Source organism: Poecile atricapillus, chromosome 11, assembly GCF_030490865.1.
Source record: "Poecile atricapillus isolate bPoeAtr1 chromosome 11, bPoeAtr1.hap1, whole genome shotgun sequence".
Taxonomy (NCBI): Eukaryota; Metazoa; Chordata; class Aves; order Passeriformes; family Paridae; genus Poecile; species Poecile atricapillus.
Window position 1 is genome coordinate 9655394 of NC_081259.1, and position 12942 is coordinate 9668335.

The 12942-nt window shown below is 38.3% G+C and overlaps 1 protein-coding gene across 1 annotated transcript in view; it reads left to right on the forward strand.

The window, feature by feature from the left end:
• BNC1 (basonuclin zinc finger protein 1) overlaps positions 1-1631 on the forward strand; it is a 71962-nt gene extending 70331 nt beyond the window's left edge. Inside the window, exon 5 of the mRNA XM_058847030.1 lies at positions 950-1631. Within this exon, the coding sequence (XP_058703013.1) occupies positions 950-1631 (682 nt within the window). The remainder of the gene's footprint in view (positions 1-949) is intronic.
• Positions 1632-12942: the final 11311 nt, after the last annotated feature.

The window sequence follows — 12942 nt, forward strand, 5'->3', positions numbered from 1 at the left end:
CACCAATATGTTGAGATAAGTTTTAACATAGGTGCTTTTGGAAGATGGGTTTTAAAAAAAAAAGTGAGCTAAGAAGACATTTCACACGCTTTGTACAAAACAATAGTTATTTGGAACAACTTTGCAGAAGTTTCTAGATATTAACATAGAGTAGTGTGACTACAAGCACTAAATATTTCTATGCCTTTTTGAACAATCCATATTTCTAATTAAACCATGATGGCAAGGAGAAAGATAAATGTTTTGCCAATAATAATTGTTATTATTATAAAAGTTACAATAAACTCAGTCTTCTAGACAGAGCCTGTAAGTTACCAGTGAGCTGATTGATAATATTCAGTGAGGAGCAGTGATTCTGTAGGTTTTGATGGTTTTAAACTGAACATAGAGATGCCCATTTGAAAACTGCAAGCTGTGTATAATTCAATTTTCATTTTTCAAGGAAGCTCCTGACAAAAAAAAAGGCTCTGTACTGATGTGTACAGCTTCATTCTGTACATGGTTGCAGTACCTGAGATCAACACTTTTTGCAGACTCAGGTGTCAGTCCTTTTGTGCTTTGTCCATTGGGAAAGAAACTTGTTTTTTACCCATCTCAGTTTAGTTTACAGGTTTTTAGTCTGTCCTTCACCTCTTTTAGGCTTAGTCCTAGATCTAGCAGAGCAGGCAGCTATCCCCAATGCAGGAGAGAATCTGAAACATTGAGATATAATAACTGTAGAGTTATTGCATACAATCTGATATATGCCAGTGCAAGCAAGTTCAGAAACCCAGACATACGTGTAAATTGTCCACTTGCACTCCCAGTGTGGCAGTTGGTCAAATCTGAAGTATACAATTCATGCATGCTACTAAATATTGATTTTCCTTTTCTTTGTTTGTGATCATTATGAAACAGCTGTTAAGTGAGGTGAAACACTTTCTTGCTAAGCTTGTCTTTGTTCTTCTAGACATAGTTCAAACCTAAATCTTCATCATAAGCTTCTGACTAAAGATACACTGGAATTCAGCAACCATTTCAATGCAACATACCTCTTGAAAGACATGGCTAAGGAGTTTTGCCAAGATGTCTCTTTAAAACAACATGTTGGACATACTTCTGTAATCTTCAAAGGAATGAACAGAGCAGGCAGCTACGTTTTTCCAATGAGCAAAATTGCAGAACCCTGTTCTGAGAGTTACGGATACGATCCATTAAATGATGGAGCTGTTCTGGATCTAAGCACAACTTCCAGCGTTAAGTCTGAGAGCAGTGCTCATTCTTCTTGGGATTCTGATGGAGGAAGTGAAATATGCACCATGCCCTTGGATGATAGTGATGAAAGCTGTGAAGGACCCAGCTTAATGCCCAATGATGAACTCTACCAAGACTGTACTTTAATTGAGAAAGCTAATCAAAACTTTATAAATTTACCTTCCAGTTTGCCAATAACTTGTCATATATGTCAAAAAACATACAGTAATAAAGGAACTTTTAGGGCTCATTACAAAACTGTGCATCTCCGCCAGCTCCACAAATGCAAAGTCCCAGGTTGCAACACAATGTTTTCATCTGTTCGCAGTCGGAACAGGCACAGTCAAAACCCCAATCTGCACAAAAGTCTGGCTGGGTCACCAACTAGCTTACAGTAAGATCAGACTGATCTTAATTTATTTCTGCTAAGAATTAATCATTTCAATTAAGGAATGTGTTAACATTAGTTTCATTTAAGCTCATTTGACTTCTAGCTCACTCAACAACCACAGTCAAATTTTCTCCTGTGTGTGCTCTCCAGCAGTTTCAGTTAGCAAAGCTTGGTGCTGTAGTTTTTGTGCAATTGTTTGGTTTGATGTTGAACAGCTACAACTTCTGTAAGGAAAACATCTTAGAAATGGGGAAAATATGGAGACATTAACTGAAGTGTTTCTGATACCTGTGAAGTATTACTTGCCACAATAGGACCTTCAAATGAGAACCGTCATTGCTTGTGTGTACATGTTAAATGGGTTCTTGTGTAAGAAATGAGTAATGATTGGGGTGAGTTTCCTCTGGTTGGGTTGAGAATTTTGAGGTTACCATTTTGTTCCTGAGACCTTAATCTGAAGCTGACTTGCAGTCTTAGTAGAACAGAATATATGTACTTAACTGTATCCCAAAATCCAAAGGAGAGAATAAAAATTTGGGAGCACTGCATACAGTCCAAATCTTCTGAAAATCTTGCAGTCCTTACTCTGTAAGTTTGCATTTCACTTCGGTAAAAATTACAGTATTTTGGATTTCTTTAAATTCAGTACCATTTTCTTTGCATGAAAAGGGGCTACTTAACTTGTTTGCAGAATAGCCTGAGTAAATCTGCAACATTCTAATAAACTGATAGAAAGAATGAATAGGTTAAGCTAAAAGTTCTAAACTATAGCAAATGCATCCATATAATAGGGGGGAAACTAAGCCCTTTAATGTAAAATGCACTTTTTGAGTTCTACTTTCAGGAAGATAAAAGTTTTGTTAAAAATGGGACAGGGGGTGGGGGGGAAGAGGAAAAAAAATCCCCAACCAAATATCCAAACTGCTTAGAAGTTTGATGGTGCAATTTTAAGCCTCTGAAAGAAAGAGATAGAATGGATGCAGTAGATACATCTTTTCTGAGGCAGCAGTTAGTTTCTCGTACCAGTGGGGGATAAAGTGTGTTGATCTTTGTAACAATAGAAGAATGCTTATTCTCATTCACACCTCTTTTTTTTTATAAGAATGTTGTTCAGTATCTGTTAAAATGTTTTATATCTTTGTAGTTGCCCCTGTAATTAACAGTATTCTGCATTACATTCTATGCACTTAAGAAGACTGGCCTTGCATTGTATTTAAAAACCCTTTAATATTTAATTTGTAGTCACATCATACAAATGCTGTGTGTGTACTTGTGGTGTGTCCTCTTTCAATCATTTGCAAAGAGGGAAAGAAATAAGAAAGCAAGATTTACAATACCTTTTTTACTTTATTCCACCAGTGGAAATCTGTTGATCTGTTCCAGTATGCAAGCATGACATTGACAGCACAATCTGTACATATTATACCAAAGTGCTTACAGTATTTGTGGTTTCTAGAACTAGTCTAGTTTTCCAGTATAACTGGATCTTAGTCTTTATTCATTTTTGTGACTTAATAAAAATAGACTGAAATTCAGGATTTCATATGTATGTAGAAAGGATAGTACAATGCTATTGCCATATGTCTTGATGTTTAACTTATTCTAAAAAATACTATGGTATTGTAACCATTTCATATTGTATAAAAGAAACAAATGTGGACTGAATATTTCACCAATTCTTTTGAAAACTGGTTTGTGTGTGAGTATGGGTTATGCAAGAAAAAAACATGATGCAGTTGTAAATGTTTGTGCTCACTCAAAATGGTTTCCATGCATTGTGTAAAGTAATCTTCTATTTTTTTAATTTACTGTAGGTTTATGTGATATTTAAAATAATCCATTTGTGCTTGAAGCCGTCAGGAAAAAATATTAGCGTGCAGAAAGTTGTGCCATTGCTTTGAGGTTTTGTGTTCTGGGGGGAATTGGTGTTTTGGTTTTTTGGGAGGAGCAGGGTAGTGTTTGTTTTGTTGAGGTTTTTATTGTTGTTTTCTTTGGATTTTTAATAGAAACTCCTATCAGTGGAGGTCATAGTTTGAAAGCTAAGGGCACAATCACAGGAGACACAATTGCTCCCAGCCTTTTGATAGTATAAATCAATTATTTCTTATCCAGCTATTTCAAGCTTTTTTTTTTTTTTATATATATATAAATATATATATAAACCTCTTTGTTTAATCATTAACTGTTTTTTTTGAAACAAAATGTGATGTAAACAAATGTTGTAATGCCCATTTATTTAGTTTTCACTGTGTCAAAAAAAAAGAAACACATTTGTATACCCTAATAATTTTGTATGTGTTAATAAAAAACAGTAATAATGCCTCTGGTTGATTCAGAAAAGTAGGTCTTTTTGCTTGAAAATACTGCTATTCTTAATTTTTATTAAAAAAAAAAAAATCTGAGAGCACATTCTGTCTGTAGAGAGCACTGGTTTGACAATGGTACTAACTTATTCCATAATAAGGAAGTGTCATTATTTTAATGAGCCATTAGAATTAATGTAATAAATGTTGTCAGATACTTTATTGATTTTTTTCTTTGTGCAGTAGGCAAGGGTAGAGGTTCATTTAAAAGCTGTCAACTAAACAGAAGGTAAATATCTCACCATTGAGAACTACACTGAAAATATTTTGTGCCCGCTTTGTTCTTTATACTTTGGAAGGGTTTGGTGGGTTTTTTTTTTTATTTCTCAGAAATCTGGACAGGATGGGAGATTTCTCAGAATAGGTGAACTGTTAGTACCCCTAGAGCAGCATATGTATCTCATGAAGCATTTGTGTAGCTCCCTCCTCCTAATGACCACAATGTGGCTGGACCAAGCCTTGACATCTCCTGTTAGTTTTAAATACGTGTGATGCTTATAGCAGCCTGTATCACATATTCACCACAGATGTTGAAGGAAGTAACCTCACTTCAGAATAGTAGTACCATTATTTTTGGAGCTTTTCAGAGTCAGTCTGGAAAGCTGCAGCAGCTTCCCCTGGCTGGGGCTAAGTTCCAGAGATGTTCACATCTGTGATCTGTGAGTCTGTGCAGTTGGGGGCTCAAATTTTTGCCTGAGATTTGAACTGGGCCTGGGCATGCCCACCCTTGCTACTCAAGTATGTTGCGTCTTTTTTATTTTTATCTTTTTTTCTTCTCCCTTAGAAAACAAGAGCCTCAAAAACTAGATCCTGTCATCTTTCTGTGACTCCAAAGGAGAAGGCACGGGTGCACACTGCGGGGTAGCCAGTCCAAGCATCCAGTTTCAGAACACAGGTATTTTGAATAGTTTGTGGTAGCAAATCTATGTCCCTCTGGAACAATGAGTGTCCTGGTGCTTACAGGAGTATTTGCAGAAATCTGTTTTGAATGGAGTGTAAGGGATCTGTTTTTATAGCTCCAGTTTTCTAAGTACTTTGAAAAGAACTGCTGCAAAACCAGAGCCTGTTGTTTCTAGTGAATCTTTACTGAAGTTATACACTGCAAAACCCAGCAAAGTGGAGAAACAAGTTCTGAAAATACCTGTCTGATGCCCTGCATTGAATAGGGAAGCCTAAAAAACAGCTAAACTACTTGGACTTAATACAGGTATTTTTAAGTAGAGTGCCAGGTCCTCCTTGAAAAGGGTTCACAAGCAATTTCTGATTAATCAGCAAGCATAGATTAAAGAAAAGCAGCTAAAGTAAAAACACCTTTAGAGTTTGAGATACAGCCCATAAGGATTGCATTCAGCCTGCAAGTGAGCATTCATTTCTAAGCTGAAATGAGAGTTCGAACTGGGAAGGAGACAACAGTGGAATGAGAGGAGGAAGGTTGGATCAAAGGTTTTGTTCAGAGCAGCATTTACTGCCGGTCCCTCCGATTTGAAGGGAGGGCAAGACAAGGTTTGAAGTAGAATTAAGTATGCATAGCATGATTGAGTCAGCTTTGAATGACTTGGAAAACTTTTGGAAAACTCTTGAACTGATTGCTGCCTAGAGAAATTTCCACATAACCTCAGAAAGCATGTTTCTGAAGGTAGACTGGCTTTTAATTTCCCCTTGCCTTCACCCCTCACCCCCTGGCTCCCCTTGCCTTTTGGCAGTCCTTGGATTATAGAGGTTGCTAACTTGGAAATGTACTGTTGAAACATCACCCTGTTAAACTGTAGCCCTGTCAGCTCTGTTCCCTGTGAGCACCCTCCAGCTTTTACATGTGGTCTGTAATGAGGCAAAGGAAAGGTAAAACCATGAAGTGACAGTCCCTCTCTGGTGAGCACTTCATCTAATTCTGCACTGGTTTAAAACTTCATGGAAGCATTTGTAGCCTTTTATATTGTGTCTCTGTAGCTCCTGCACTAAACTATTAAAACTGACTGTGAATTACTATCCATTATTGCCTGCAGATGCTGGTGTTTAATAAGCACAGAAGTTGCTTTGACTGCTGAGTGCAGCACTGAAAGAGTTTGTCTAACTTGTGCTTGCCAAAGTCTCTAGAAAAACTCTCCTTAATTTGGACTGTGAGGAGTACCATATATCAGCATCATGCTACGAATTTTGATTTTTTTTTCTTTTTATTAACTTAAGGCCAATCCAAACATGTCTTAAGTGTGAGCTGATTCTTTGTTTCAGTCTTTTAAATCTTTTGTCATTAGTCTTCTTGTTCTGTAGTTTCTGCTCATTCAGTGTAGGGATTTGTAAAATGTGTTATTTTTATAATATTGCTGCTATTAGCACCTGCATCTGCCACTCTTTAGAAGCTTGCAAATTTAGGGAGAGGCAGTCATTCAACAACTGTATGCTCTGCAAGTAGTTTTAAGTCTGAGAAACTGTCAGGGTCAGACTGTGGAATTGGTTACCACTTTTTGGAAAAGCATGTTGATGGCTGCTTGAAAAAACATACAAATGAACACACTGTGTCCTAGAAGAAGCTCAGGCCTTCTCTGTCATACGATGATATGAGAGGGAGCACTCTGTACTTTTGGAGCTTCCTTGCCCTTTTTCAGTCTTAGAATCAGACTGTAAGTTCTTAAGATGTGTGACACATTTCCTATTCACTCCCTGTCTGTACATCTCCTACCACAGACCAGTGTTTCTCAAGACCAGAAGCCCTGTCTGCCCTTCTAACTTAAGCCTAAAGCCAGTGAGGTCACTGTCAAGGATGAACTGAATTATCCTGGATTGTTCTCACCTCCTCTCTGTATCCGTTCAAATTCAGAAACAGCTACTCCTAACATTTGTTCAGTCACAACAATAAACTGCAATGGCTTCTTGATTTTTCAGAAAAGAGGATCCCATAGTTGCAAGTAGTATATTACTGTTATGTACTGAGCAACTTGCACTGCAGTAAAACTGAGCAGATGGAAAGATTTCAATCTAAATTCTCATTTTAATCCCAAAATGATTATTTTTAACTGTAGTCATTATGCAAGCTGTTTTCTAGGAAAATATCTTATTTGAATCTGCTGATTTATAAGAATGACAATATGTATATGCACTTTATGCATAGGTGATTTATGCACACATATATACCAATACATAGTAAAATTGCATATGCACAGGGCTGCATATTCATGTTAAACCTAATTCTGTTCTCATTTATGGTAATGTAAGTTGGGAGCAATTTCAATGAATTCTGTAGAAGTGGGCTTATAATACTGGAATCATGTCTCAACAAGGATTGTTAGTTACATGTGTGAGTAAATGGGCCCATGTTGGCTGCTTGCAGTGCTTTGTAACTGCTAACTTACTAAAACAAGTCAAAATATTACACTATGAAAAAAGTCTTTACTCATTTCTATGCCCCTGTCTCCACTACAAATGATTACTTTGCAGGCAATATTTCTGCATGACCAATGTAACAACTGTACTAGTGTTATCTTTGCTGTTAAGAGAGCATGAAACAGATCCTGCGCAGATATAAAACACTAACTCTGAGTGAGCTTGGCCAGTTTAGGCAAGTTCAAAATCTGGACAGATATGCCTTATGACATTCCGACAGTCTCCAGCCAAAAATTCTCAAAGAGAACAAAATGTGTGAGTGTATGGCATATAGAGATGTGGAAGAACCAGGAGCAGCCAGAGTGACTTCAGAGGAGACGCTAGGAAAACAACATAACTTACTGGAGAGGAGACATGTTATTGCTGCTCTGGGAAGCCAACATCTGCACCTCTGTGTGGGATGATATAAACCTTACGTTGGATTCCTGAGCACAGAGAGGCCAAGTGCAAGCGAGAGGTACATGCAGGCTTCTGAGGCTGCAAGCAGCTCCAAGGGAGTGTGCCCCAAAGCAGCAACTTGCCTAATGCTATCCTATGCAAAGTAATGCAAGGCTTGGTAATGATATCTACAAAAATGGGGACTTCTCTCTCTTCAGAAAGTCAGTGTGCAGAATTTCCATGTTTTGCTAATGGCCTATAGATTGTGAGCCTCTCTGCCTTCCTCAGCATATCCAGGAAAAACACCTTTGAGTGAAACCATCTCTGGTTCTGGTTCAGCACTCTGCTTCCCCCTGCTTTAGCACAAAACACCTTCACCCTCTGACTACAAAGGACAGTGTAGCTAAAGCTTCTGCTGTGCCCATCCTTATATCCTTCAGCTGCTTCATCTCCTTCCTTTCCAGGGAAAGTGGGGGGTTGGTGGTGCACCTAAATTTTTCTCACTTCTGTGGAGTTTGAGAAAAATCTCCAGTCTCTGTGTTTCTTATTCTCCATTTTACCTTGCACAAACAAGAATGAGGAAGAGCTGTAGCTGAACAAAAAAAAATGGGGGACTGCAGTTTGGAGAGCAGCCACAGGGTACTTCCAAAGGGAGAATGAGTGCATGGAGCACAGTTACTATTGTGGGTGGCATTTGTGCACATTTTTGGTTACCACCTTCCACAGAGAGAGAATCTTTGATGAAGAGCTCCTTCTTGAATATTATTTGTGGCAGAAAGGGAGATCTTCCTTTGCTGAAGAAACCAGTAGGAACTGAATGGAGAAGAACCCATTTTGGAAGCTATGCAGGCATACACAGCTACTGCTAGCAACTCTGTGATGCTAGTGCATGGGAGATGAAGCAGAAATGGAGGAGTATCTGCATATTAAAATGAATGGGGAAATTTCTGTTTTCTCTGTTCCTAAACTTATCCTGTTGCATACTCTACCTTCTTTTTCCTGTATTCTGCTATGATTGTATGAAGAAACCTTTTTAAGGGTACAGTTGGAAAGCAGTCTTTTTTTCACCTGTATCTTTGTAACCTGTATCTAACCTGTGTCTGTGTATCTTTATCTTTTTGTGATGAAGGGGTGGGGGTTTTCCCCTTATTTAGACCATGCAGTTCAGCTGGAAACAAAACTCCAAAAAAGGGTGCCTGTCCTCACATGGAGCTGCCAAGACAGTGTGTAACACACACTCTGCTCTCTCGCTAGTCCTCTTGAGCAGATGTAAGATGAGTCTGGTGCGTGCTCTTCATGCAGAGGAGGAGAAGGCTGTCCACAGGTAACTGAGCTGGTTGGCATGAAACCTGCAGCTATAACTCTTAACTTTCTGTTTAAAATTAAGCAAAGATCAGTAGATGATGAATTTTACTGCACACTCAGAGCAGTAGTTTTTGACCTCATAAGAAAATTGTGACAGTAACACAAAGGCTTGGGTGTACACTGTGGTATTGCAGAATATTTAAGAATCTGGTTCCATAAAACCCTTTCTGTATCCCTATGGAGGATTATTGCATGACTTTATATTCCCTCAGTCTTTAATTTATTTTTAAAAAATCTTCAGTGTTCACAATCACTTCCTCCATTACTAGTCTTCTGTTTTCAGCAATATAAGTTACTGGGTTTAGAGTTAGGGAGTAATAGCCACTATTTGGGAACCTGTCCTCTTCTTTATATTGCCCTTTTCTCTGACTGAAAGAAATCAATTAACTGGCAGTTACTTTGTTTTACATGTCAGGCTATTATTATAGGGAGTGGATGATATTTAAAAAAAATTTTGGCCATTTTCTAGGTCTTCCCTGTGAGGACATGTTCAGCACAGGTATATCCTGCTGCACTCTTCTGGCTGGAATTAGAACTGGCCAGAGGAACCTTTTCATTGCTAACAGCAGGAGGTGATGCTGGTTCTGCCACATGGTAGATGCCTGTGTAAAATCTAACAGAGGCATGCTTTAGAGAACTGAAATCTAAATTTTGTTTCATTTCAAGTGGTTCCTAGCAACAGTACCCCAGGCAATGCCTCATTGATATGTATTCCTTACATCACCCTGCGTTTTGTCCTGTGAGGCCTGCTGGACATTGTACCAGACTAAGGTCATGGAGTGTGCAGCACAAACCAACTGTTACTGCCTCAAACATCGGGGTAATAAATGCACATGATCATGTTAAGTAATGGAAATATGTCTAGTGTTGCACATCTGGTTTCAGGGATGCATTAACCAAGACAAAAACAATAGTCAAATAGGGAAAGTAGAATCATTTCCAGGTCAGTAATAATAACTGTTCACACAGCACTCAGGGGAAATCAAACACACGTATTTGCATTCAGATATGTACTACAAACACAAGAAGTCTGCATATCCTTCTAGAAAAGCATGCCAAATTTTCTTTGAAAAGTTGTGGTTTTAATCATATTAATTACATGTTGGATTTGGGCAGAAGACCACCATCATGACATTACATCAACGAATTTTTCACTAATATAAATACCACAAAGAATCCTGCAAACTGAAGTGAGCACACTCTATCCCAGAAATCTCTGCAGGACATGGTTTAGCAGAGCACACAAACGATGTCACCCTACTTGACTCCCTGCTTCTGAAATTTAGAGTACTTTATGGAGTAGCAATGCTTTTCTAGAAGGGAAGATTTCTGATTTCCAATTTCTCATTTTGTATTTACGATTTCTATCTTCATGTTAAATCACAGCTCTTTCTTGGATGTATTTCTCTTGTCCTTTAGCATGGGTGTAAGTAGAATCCCAAAACTGCACAAATTCTGTGAACAGTAAAGAGTGCACCTTTTTCCTAATTTAACATCAAAGGAGAGTCTCAGGGCATTTTTAATGAAGATAAAAATGTTTAATTCTGCATACGGAAAATGCTTTCAAGTGAAACATACATTGCAAAGAGAATGTTCCCTCCCCAGAGTTTTGGCCTTGCAGCCTCTCTGAAGGCCCAAGACTGAGTCACAAGGACAGTTTGAATGCTGGTTTGTTGCTGTTCTTGTTAGAATAATTATATGGTGCCATGTTAGCAGAAGGAGGTTACCATATGGAAAAAGCAGCTAGGGGTAAGTGGATATTCAAGATAGCTGTGAGCGTTATAGGAGCTGTATTTGACCTGGAGGGTAGCCCAAGTTTTTGGATCCAGATGGGCGACCCTGTGTCTGTCCTGGTGCAAGTTTCAGTTTACAGCCTCGTTGTGTCTTAAGGACTAGTGCCTTAATGTGTACAAGGGCATGCACCCAGGGTTATTTTCATTGCAAACTTCAGGGCTTAAAATGCACCCACAGTATGGTTAGGTGGGGTATACTTTGAGGTTTTCTCTGGGTGATAAAATTACTTTTTCATCTCCCTTTTCCAACCTAGGAGCCTGGCACCAAAGTGCTGTACACTTCTTAGCAGTTATGTGACTTCTTTACACTAATGCAAAACTTCAGAACTATAATTCAATTAAATGAAGAAAGAGGGGTTTTACTTTTAGTCCCAAGAATTCTTCCAGAATGTAAAGCTAAGTAGGAATTAAAAATGTGAGAGAAGGACGCAAGCTTAGAGAAACTAGTGCCACCAGCACATTACAGTAAATGTGGTTTGGGAAAGCTCAGGTATTCATCATCATATTCCACCAACCAGCCATCCCAAAACATAATGCATTGCAATTCCAAGTGTTGTTCATATTCCGTTTTTATCTGTTATTTACAGTGTGAAAACCAAGCGCAGTGTTGAATCCTTACTCAAGGAAGTTGCAACATCTTTCTCATGTGGACTGTGACATAAGGAAAGATTATTCACATAATCAAATCATGGCTTTCCTATTCCCTCAAGCCTTTTGCCCTGAAAAGGTGACTCCCACTTATAGAGTGCTAACTTTGAGTAGCAGCACACAGCGAAAGTACATTATTTTTTATTTAAAAATGAATACTTTCTGTGCAACACCATCATGCATGAATTGACAGGGACTGTTAGAATTAGTGTCCCATCAGTCAAAAGCCTTGAATTCACTCCTGCAGGTAACTGAATTAATGGAACTCAGTTTTGTAAGAGTTAAATAATGGCAGTATTATGCCCAATATCTGACACATGGAATAAATATGAGTTCTCTTCTTCTGAAAGTTTTAAAATATTTGCTATGATCTTAATGTCTGTGGCTTCAAAAACTGAGAGCAAAGAATTTTAATCTCATTGCTCATGCATTTCTCCAAATTGTTTGACAATGATTTTGCTATTGTTGAGCTTTTTTTTCTTCTGTTTTATTGTGCTTTGTTAAAAACTGGACCACATTCCAAGTTTCAAAGTGAGGATCTTGTATAACTAGTGCACTTCTGTCTTCTGTTAATCTTATATGCTGCTCTCACATATGTATTTCTGCTGAAGTCAATATCTAGAGGGAAAAAGTATTTTTTTTCCAGGCTAATCTCTCTCAATAGAAGGACACTTCTAAATGTTTTGCTGTATTAGATATAAAGCAAAAGGACAGATGTTGGGGAAAGATATGTGGTAAGATGGGTCTGAACCTCTCTGCTATAAAAGAATTTTCCTAAAAAGACCAAGAAAAAATACTCATGAACCCTTTTTACTGGTTGGATTATAGCTCGTCTTCCGCTGGGTCCCTTGTCCATTCTTGCCTAATTTTACTTTCTTGGAGGTAACTGTAGGCTACTTAAAAGCCATAAATTTTAGAGCAGCAGAAAAGAAGGGACCCGGCTCATATTTAGAGACTAAGCCAGGACAGAAAGTTCCTCCATCTATCTGCTTCTTTCACATGAAGTGAACAGAAGAGTATCTTTTGGACACAAAACAGGACCAAAGCATTGTTTAGTTGATAATTTCTTCATTCTGGTCCATCATATGGGTCAAAGCTGCAGAGCTTTTGAGCTGTAAGGAAATAGTCTTTGTCATTTTTTGCTTAAAGGAGAATATTGCTGTCCTTGGCTTTAAAGAAGGGAGGGACAGTCTTCTCAGATGGAATCTCTGATACTGTTGTGACTTTTAGATAATGTTTAGAGATTCTCTATGCCCATAGCTTCAAATTAAATGTGTTGTTCCCAGACAATCCTTTCTCCCTCTGTAGCTTCTTCCAGGGCTTTTCAGTTATAATATGCTCTGGCAGAGTAGAAAGAGGAGGGAGTTGCATCTTCAATGTCATCCAGGCCTGC